This window comes from Raphanus sativus, unplaced genomic scaffold (genome assembly GCF_000801105.2).
Source record: "Raphanus sativus cultivar WK10039 unplaced genomic scaffold, ASM80110v3 Scaffold0018, whole genome shotgun sequence".
Lineage (NCBI taxonomy): Eukaryota > Viridiplantae > Streptophyta > Magnoliopsida > Brassicales > Brassicaceae > Raphanus > Raphanus sativus.
The window spans coordinates 7,555-17,573 of record NW_026615344.1 but is presented as its reverse complement, the minus strand read 5'-3'; the positions used below and the strand labels follow the sequence as shown (position 1 = coordinate 17,573).

Genomic DNA, 10,019 nt, shown 5'->3' with positions numbered 1-10,019 from the left:
TAAACCCTAAATCCAAACCTATACCCTAAACCCAAACTATATACCCTAAATCCTAAATCTAAATTTAAATCCTAGACCCTAAACCCAAACCATAAACCCTAAACCCAAACTCTAAACCCTAAACCCAAACTCTAAACCCTAAATCCTAAACCTTAAACCCAAACTATAAACCATAAACCCGAACTCTATACACTAAAATGTATTTGAAAATACATTTGATGATCATTAACCCAAAGGTATTTGAAAAATTTGGGTTTATGATTTACATTTTGGGTTTAAAGTTTAGGATTTAGCGTTTAGAGTTTGGGTTTAGGGTTTAGAGTTTGGGTTTAGGGTTTATGGTTTGAGTTTAGGGTTTAGGATTTAAATTTAGATTTAAGATTTAGGGTATAAGTTTGGGTTTAGGGTATAGGTTTAGGTTTAGGGTATAGTTTAAAATTAAAAATCTAAGATTTGGGTTTAGGGTTCGAATTTAGAGTTTATGATTTAAAGTTTACTTCTTTTGTAATTTATAATTTATTTATTTATGTGACATTAATATTTATGGCAATATAATTGAAATAAGGAAAAAGGTGAATTCATAAGTTCATCTTAGGGGTGAACCCAAGTATTGTTCTAATTCCAGCTAGAATTTTGTTAAAATCATATGCTAACGAAAACACGACGATATCACATAATTTCGTCTGTATTATTAGAACCTAACATATGGGCCCGTAAAATATAAATTTGTAACGGGTCATTGGTGTGTCAGCTATAGGCCTTATTGGGCCAATAATTTCCAGCTTCGGAATCTTGGCCCGAGCCAACTATGTTTCTGCAGATTGGACAAGAAGAGTGCAAGTTAAGCCACGTCTCGATGCAGTTGGCGTGGAACCAGTGATTACATGTCGGCAAAAGCATGGCCTTTTCTCCGTCTTCAAGCTTGGATAGGCAAACGACGCATTCGAAGCTGTCTGTAATGTCCCCAGAGTTGAAATCTACAATGGGGATCGCTCCGAGAACGGAGGGTTCGATACCAGGTAGTTCCTTGATAGTGATAACGAGATGGTCATCACCGGTAACACTATAATCGCGATGATCGTTGCTGGCTTCATCATCAACACTTTTGATAGCCCAAGATAACACTCGACAGATTCCATACAAAAGCATGCAATATGCAAAACCTAAAATTATTGATAGGCAATAATCATAGTCGATCATCTTCAAATCCACTTCTTTTTTTGTGTGGTAGATAATGGATTGAATACAAGTAATGATTCCTTTATATATATAGAAACTGTATTCATTAGTCGATTTATTTGGTTTCGGGAACAATTGGATTTCTACTATTTCTAATAGAAAATTTCCTAAACTGGAATAACCATAAATGTAAAAAGCAAAATATTTCCTTTTTTTGTTACTGGAGCAAAAATATTTCCTAATTTGAAATTTTTAACTAAAAATGACTTGGGCTTCAACTCATTTGACCATCTTCTTCATTATCTTACTTGGCGAACACTTCTCTACGTTTATTCAGTCATTGTCCAAGCCAGACAAGAATGATTGTTTCATTAATCTGCACTGATATAATCAGTTGCATTGCTTCGGCTATGAGCTTTCTACCTCTAAAACAATGATGCTTCGGCAAACAAGCTCAAGCACTTTTCGCTTTGACTCAATTGTTCCAAATGCTGCGCTTGTTGCCACCAGCAAATACTTCACCGGTCACCATTAGTCTCTACATGAACAGATGCCATCAGATAAATGGTGGAATCGTTTTGTGGCACAATCTTCATCCATGAATGGCAGTCTGCTCAAAGCTCTAATATTCTTAGACCTTATTAGTAAACATAATTGCAACCTCTATTCGGTAGCACATAATTTGGATTCGACTATATCATTGTTAACTTGAAAACTATTCAAACAAAAGAAGAACAAAATACAAAGGAAAAGGACTGTCTTCGCTTCGAACTCACAAAAGGGGATGGTTCTTTCTTGTATATGTTGTTTAGGTTTTTTAGCTTATGCCAGTCAGTAAACGAATCTAAATCGCCAAAATCAAAATATTTATTCTTATATATTGTTCTCGCATTGGTTACAACCAGAGGCTAAAATCAAACAAGAAGATCTTTGGTCAAATATATATAAGATGAAACCAAAAGAGATTTTTTGGTCAAAATAAAACTAAACCCAAAACTGCCAGAAGATTTGATAGTATGAACTCCTTTTCTCACATAACATCACTCATGGCGTATCATCTCTCAATATGTTCCAGAAATAGTGAAAACTCCACCAGCTCAATTGGCGGATAAAGTCTCTCTTTATGTTGATGCAAAAGAACCCATGAACAAAAAAAACCCAAAAGATTGATTCTTTAGGTTAAAAAACCGAAAATTTGCAAGGTTTTGCACCAATAAAAGAGAGGGATTCAAAAGTTTTGTGGAGAGGGATCACGCCATGCAGCCACCAACATCAACAGAGCTTCAAGAAGAAGAGATGGGGAGGAGGGCATACATATACATATATAGTTATACTATATGTAGAGGTTAATATATATGAAGGATGGACTCAAAGAGCTCTCTCTACTCATCGCCATGGATGTACCAGCAGCAAAGCATGGTGGCGCAACGGCGGAGAATATAGATACGAGCTCGTTGTTCCTTCACCAAGGAAACACATTTGCTTGTAAAAGCATGACCTTTGTTAAACTTTCTCTTGAATTCTGCCATGGTTTGGTAAATAGGGTTTATATTACTGATTAGAGATTGAGACTTTGTTTTATGGTTGAGACTTTGGGTGTCCCAAAAAAAGACCTTTTTGTGGGTGATGGAAGGGAGAGAGCAAATGTAAGAATTGTGATGAAGGAAAAAAAAGGATTTGATTAGTTTATATAGAAAATAAAAAGAAGAAAGAGGTGTCGTAAATAAAAAGAAAATGAGTTAAGAGGAGATGAATGTGGTCTTGATTTTCTTGGTTCATTGACATTGGGATTTGCATGGCTTGCTTTGAATACTCCAAGGAACTATACTTTCATGAAATTATAACTTTGAACAAAATCTTTTATTCTGTCATTGTCTATCTATTATATTGTGGGAATAACAGATCTTCTAAATATTTCGATTATTTTTAAATAACAAACTTTGATAAATAAAAAGTGAATTAAACTAAGAAAGTGTCAAAAAGATTATTTGATCCTTTCAAACTATATCGGTGATATTTCAGTCATAAACTGTTTTAGTCAATATATTAGCCACACAATTCAATGTGGTATGGAAAGGAACAACATGCACATATTTATACAAATATACAATCTGAAGTTGATCAAAAAAAAAACAATCTGAAATTCTGCTATTCTTACAATGAATTTCTTCACATAAAATAACATAATTTGTCTTTAGATTAAAATAAAACTTAATTTGTGTACCTTTATGTGTAAGGAACGCGGTAAACACAGCTGTTGGATTTATATTATTTGTTTTCAACCCTTATTTGAAAGAAAATTTGTTTTCAACCCGTAATTGTAATTATTTAACTTAAAAATAGGGTTTAACACAATCTAATAAAATAAGAAAGAGTAGGAAAGGGAGAAAGGTGGGCATGAAAAGAGGAGAGATGTTGAAAAAGGACAAAACATTGAGATTGAGTTTAGGGGAACATGTAACAGGGCATCTTATCTTTGTTTTCTCCATTTGAGAAGATTTGCTTGGTTCACTTCTGTTTTCATAATCTCAACATATATGTTTTCAATCAATGTCATTAAAACTCTCTAAGATCATATCAAATGATCGAATCAAACTGGATCGCGAGTTATATTGCTAAACCATTTAATTTAAATAAAAATACTTTGATTTGATTTCAATGACTGTGTTCGGTTTGCTACTGATTTGTATCCACTGACTTTAGTATAATTTTGATGCAAATGATTTGGAGAAATAATCTCTTCCCATATAAAAAACGATTCTCGATATTCAATTTTATTTTCATTAAGTTTTATGAAATTCGACGTTTTGTTGTAAATTTTTCATATTTAATTGAAAATTTTAGATAAAGACTAATTAAATTTACAATTATAGTTGAATTTTTATTTGGTTTCTCAACTTGAGAAGTACTTTTACATAAATTGTAAACAAGTAACAAATATTAATATGAACAGATAATATTTTCTACCACAGATATGGTAGTCCAGTTGGTTTAAACACACGAGTTTGTGCTGTGTGATTTTGGGTCTACCATGTAAAAAGTGTTTACGCCAAAAATGGCACTAGCAAGGGATGGCTTCAGGTCTAGTGGAGGTTAAAACCCAATAATCGAATTTTCCTGATAATTAAAAAAAAACTAATATTTCCTAGATCGTGTGTCGGAACAACCATATGCAGCTTGGGTTTGAAAACATTATCAGCTTAACCAGTTGTCATAATTAAATGACGCAAAACAAAAATCTACAGCTGGTAGAACAAGATCATTCCTCTTGAATTCTTCCTCATTGTTCTAAATAGTTCTTCGTCACTTCATGTATCAATTTCAAGATCACAACAGATTGGTATCATAGTATAAATGTGTAAAATATGAAGACTAATATATATGTTCTTGTGAGTTAAGGATTCTACGCCCAACCAGAATCAGTATAGGGCTACTAGCCTACTAGCATCCTATCTACGCCCAACCAGAGTCAGTATAATCCTCCTAACGGCAAGGCCCAATATTTAAAACTCCAGTCCACTTTTGAATATAATGGGTCATTGGGTGTTGGAGCTATATGTATCGAATTATGACTTGGTTTACTACTAATTGTTTACTTTAACGTCTGTTATGATCGTTTACTCAATAGGAAAGTGTTCTCCTATTGTTGTTATGGTTCGTTTTACATGCTCCATCTACTTTTGTAATCGGTTTCTAAAAACTACATGACTTCGGTCATGGCCAAATAAATAATATGGTTACCTTAAGAAAATAAAAATTATTTTTACCAAAAGAAAAATAATTATCTGACGAAATATATGTAGATGCATGGTCGCAGACTAATAGAGAATTTCATTTCATATACGTGAAATCATTGTTCAACAAGACTTGGAAGTTCTAGAGTTAACGTCCGGAAGAGTGAGGCTTACGTCAACCTAAGTCCATTCGAGGCATATCATAGGAAGATTCCAAAATAAACCTTTTTATGTGCATATGAGACGGTGGCGGGAAGCTTGAAGAAGCAAAATGGTCCCATGCGACGCCGTATCGGAGCAGCTACCTTTCTCCGCCATAGAATAGAATAAATGTGGTCCGTCCACTAGTCTGTTTCGTTTCTGTGGTTTTCTATAATAACACATCAAATCAAAATGCTTAATATGGTATGACGTCTTGCTAACCTAAATTGTCCCATCAGGACATTAAATACGTGGTAGATTTCTGTCTTCTAATTTATAAACTTGTAACTTTGTGCTGATTCGCATATCTATCTTGGAAGTTTTTTCAAGTGTCTTTCAATCCTATGTTCGATATTTGATTCATCAAAATAATTACCGAAATTGAGTTCTTCTGATAAATAAATAATCATTTTATTTCAGTTTTGTTTTGAATTAAATGTTCATAAACTTCTTTGATAGAGTAATCTTAAAAAAAAAACACTAAACATTTTCGACTCAAACGAAACAAAACCTAAATGCCAAGCCTTACATATTATGGCTTTTGAGATGGTAATATATTATCTGTAATATCAATGTATATATGTCATCTTCATGAAATTAATCTGGCCGGCCAACTGATTTTGCTACGATGTGTTACCACTTACCGTTAAGTTGCTATCAATTTTATTTAGAGCTTTATAAACAAAATCTCGAAAATCTAGATAGTTATTTTAACGGGTACGTATCGTATTCGTATCATACTATACAGCCATATCTTAAAAGGATAGGAATGTCATAAGAGTTTATTATTATTATTAACCAAGCCACCTTATAATCTAATCTATTAATTTAGGGTCCTATTTTTATCTACTATTAGAAGTTGTTATTAGTTTTTGGACCTATTCATTTCTCTAGCTTTAACACACACGTCAGTTACCTAAAACCACGTTACATAATATTTACATTATATAGTCAGCAAGTCCCAGTCGTTCAAAAAAAAGTCAGCAAGTCCCCACGAAACTAATTTAATAATACTGTATGAACTGTTATCCAATATAATCGATCATAATAACATAGTTTAACGAAATAGTACATTATCTAATCAACAAATATATATATTAACTGACGTTTTTCAGTGGTAGTTGGTCTACTTATTTATTTTTACTCATCAAGTTCTCTTTACCACACACCATAATCAATGTTTCTCCTCACTTGATGTCATTTACACCCAGCATAACTTCTTTTAAGGTATAAATTAAGACATAAGAATGAAAACTCGGTATCCATTGGAGAATAGAAGAATATATATTCTATCACTGAAATATTTTTTTTTACTCTTTTATAATACTAACCATTCAAAAACACAATGGACATACGGGTAGTTTAATCAAAACTGGTTCGTTTTTGCATTTGAGAAATTTCAAATTTCAAATAACGATATATCTAATAATATTTCAAATGTAGCAACAAACTAATCTTAAAATCCGTATATACTTAAAGAATATTCATTTTCATTGTTCCAAAAATTTATCAAAACACATTAAAAAGAAGTCTTTTCTTTTTTACATTAGTTTTTCAAAATATTTACAGAAATGCCACTGTCATTTAGTCTGTTATATCAAAACAATATCATGACCTATTGATAACTGTTATGTCCAACAATATATTTTATTTATTTCAGAGATTATTCTATTAAATTAAATTAATATTAAACACAAATATAATTACAAAAAATTCAAATATGGAAATTTAATTTTCCAAAAAGTTAAAAAATACCCGCCCTTTCGAAGGGCGGGTCATATTATCTAGTTATATTAAAAAAAAAGCATTTCTCTCGAATAAACTTTTTCAAAAATTTCGTCACAAAAAGAATTTTCAAGAATAAAAATGACCAAAATGTTTTATTGAAAGATAAAAAGACCCTTATATCCTAAGTATACAGTACAAATGAAAGAATAAAATAATAAATAATAAATAATAAATAAAAATAAGAATAAAAATAAAGAATAATTTTAGATAGTTTCAAATTATATGTTTTAAAATTTGAACTTTTTTATAAATTTTCCTTTTTTTTGAATTTTTTTTTTGAATTTTTTTTTTGAAATTCGGAAATTGTTTTTTAAAAAAACTTTTTTAGCTTTTAATATTTCTATTTACAGTTATATTAGTAAAAACTGATTAAGCTTTTTGAAAAATATATTATATACTAGATATAAGCCCGTTGCGTTGCAACGGGATTTTTGATGTTTTAATAATAAGAAAATAAATAAAATAAATAATAAATTTTATTATAATTTATGATTAATTTGCATATGTTGTGAAATTTATTTTATAATTATTTTTTTTACATAAATTCAAGTTAAAATCTTTATTTTATAATCATGATACATAATCTTTATTTATTTATTTAATAGAAATTTTTTATTCATGTTTTATTAATAATTTACAATATTGTTGAATTTTATAATTTAATTTTGTTTTATAGTTTTTTTAAATTGCTTGGTTTCTTCAAAGTTGATAATTAAATGATGGCAATTTATATATTTAAAATGTGACTTGTTCTAATATATCTCATAATTAAGATATATACTAAGATAATAACCAAAACAAAATTTTTAGAAAGTAATTATTAATATTATTTAATAGTAATTTTCCATTTTTGAAACCCTAACCAAAATATAATTGCAAAAAATATTTGATAACTATTTGTTTTCTAATATTGTGACATGTTTTTTAATATGTAATGATTAAAAATATATGTACCATGAAAATAAAATAAATGAAGTTTGAAACAACTAATTTTAAAACTATTTAATGTTAAAAAACAATTTTAAATTATTTAATAGTAACTTGAACAATTTTCCTTTTTCAATTAACAGAAAAAAAAGATTTGAAAAATAGTTTATTAACACTAATTTTCATTTTCTAAAATTTTAATTAAATCTTATCATAAAATACTATATTGAGCCTATTTTTTCAAAATTAATAGGTAACATGATTGTGACATATGAATTATATATTTTAAAATGTGATATGAGTTAAACTATCTCATAAACAAATAAATATATACTAAGATAACAAAATTATTTCTGTTAATAGTTATCATAATATTATTTAATATTAATTTCTATTTTAAAATTTTAAACAAAATATAATTGCAAACAATATTTGATGATATTTTTATTTTAAATATTTTGAAATTTGTTAGAATATTTTATGATTAAAAATATATATACTACGAACTATTATAAATTAATTTTTCTAAAAATATTTCAAAATTATTAAATATTATAATTAATTTTAAAATATTTAGTAGTAATTTTAAGATAAATACTATTTTAAAAATCCTTTATAAAAATATTTGAAATATTTTATTTACTATAAATTATTTTAATTAAAATATTATTTTTCTATTTACTCAAAATTTTTAATGCACATTTTATCCTAAATTTTGTTAAAGAAGTAATTTCATCTCTTTTGAACATGTGTTTTTCTAATACATGTTATTAACATAAAACTAAAAACTATCAAATATTCATGGCTTCCAATTTCTAAAGTAAATTAAAAAATTGTCAAAATACTACATTTATATTATTACATTTCATGTAATATTTTTAACCAAATATCAAAAATTTTAATATATTACTGTCATGTGTCACAATCATATTAATTAATAATTTTGACAGTGTTTTAAACTAAAAAATAAGTTTGTACATATTATCTTTGTTTAGAAATTTAAAAATGGAAAATTACTATTTATAATATTTATAATAAGAATTTAATTATGAGATAGATTAACGCATTTCACAATCTTAAAGAAGGAAAATTCTGAAAAAAATAATATTAAAAAAAATTTAACTATTAAAAATATTTACAATTCGATTATTCAAATTCGTTTTATTATATAAGTACATATATTTTAATCATTATATATTTAAACATATGTAAAAATATTAGAAGGAAAATTACTATCAAATAATCTTTTACAATTATCTTTTGTCTAGAATTTTAAAAATGGAAAATTATTATTAATAAGATTTTTAATTATGAGATAGATTAACACATGTCACAATCTTAAATCTTTTGTTTAGAATTTTTAAAATGGAAAATTACTACTAATAATATTTATAATAAAATTTGAGATATATTAACACATGTCACAATCTTAAACTTTTAATTGCCATGTGTCGCGAACATGTTAATTAGTAACTTTGAAGAACCAAGTTTTATATAATAAGATAGTATAAATGTATATTCATATCTTTAATAAAATATTTTTGTCATTTTGATTCTTAAAAACTATATTTGTGACAAAAACTTTTTAGAGCTATCTAAGTGTATTTCTTGAAAAAAATGCTGTAATATGTAATCTTGGCTGATATAAGATGAAAACGATCTTTGAGATAAACAGAAAAACAACTTAAAGACTGAAATCATTGAATAATAATTGATGTAAGAATAGAAACACAAAGCTAAATGGGCGACATGGTTGTCAACAGTTTAATTTGGCTTTGGAATATGAATGAAGAGCCCCCACACCATCCCTCTGAAAGCAACTTCATACCTACCTTACGTACCAGTGTGTTTAATTATTACAGTTATAATCTTATGTTAAGATCATAATCATATTTGTTAGGTCACATTTTGTCTAATCACGAAGAGGATCTGTTGGACATGGGTTTTACCCCCAACAAGGCCTATAAGATAATGGGCTCAGCCCATTTAAAAGGAGGTGACTAGGAAAACCCTAGACCTCATCCTTCTATAAATAAGGAGGCATCCCCTCCTTGAGAAGGACCCTCTCTTGGAGATCTTGCCTCTCTTCTCACTTTCTAGAGATAAACACCAAATCACATGCTTTCTTCTAAGCACTTGTGACCTTTCGTTGTAGAACTACGATTGGCTTGATCCCCTCTCGGGGTACGT

The 10,019-nt window shown here is 28.5% G+C and overlaps 1 protein-coding gene across 1 annotated transcript; it reads right to left on the bottom strand.

Moving 5' to 3' along the window:
* Window positions 1-747: 747 nt before the first annotated feature.
* LOC108832981 (putative RING-H2 finger protein ATL61) lies at window positions 748-1,149 on the bottom strand. Its single transcript, XM_018606433.1, has one exon. It carries the CDS (start codon window positions 1,147-1,149, stop codon window positions 748-750), a length of 402 nt encoding a protein of 133 aa, XP_018461935.1.
* Window positions 1,150-10,019: the final 8,870 nt, after the last annotated feature.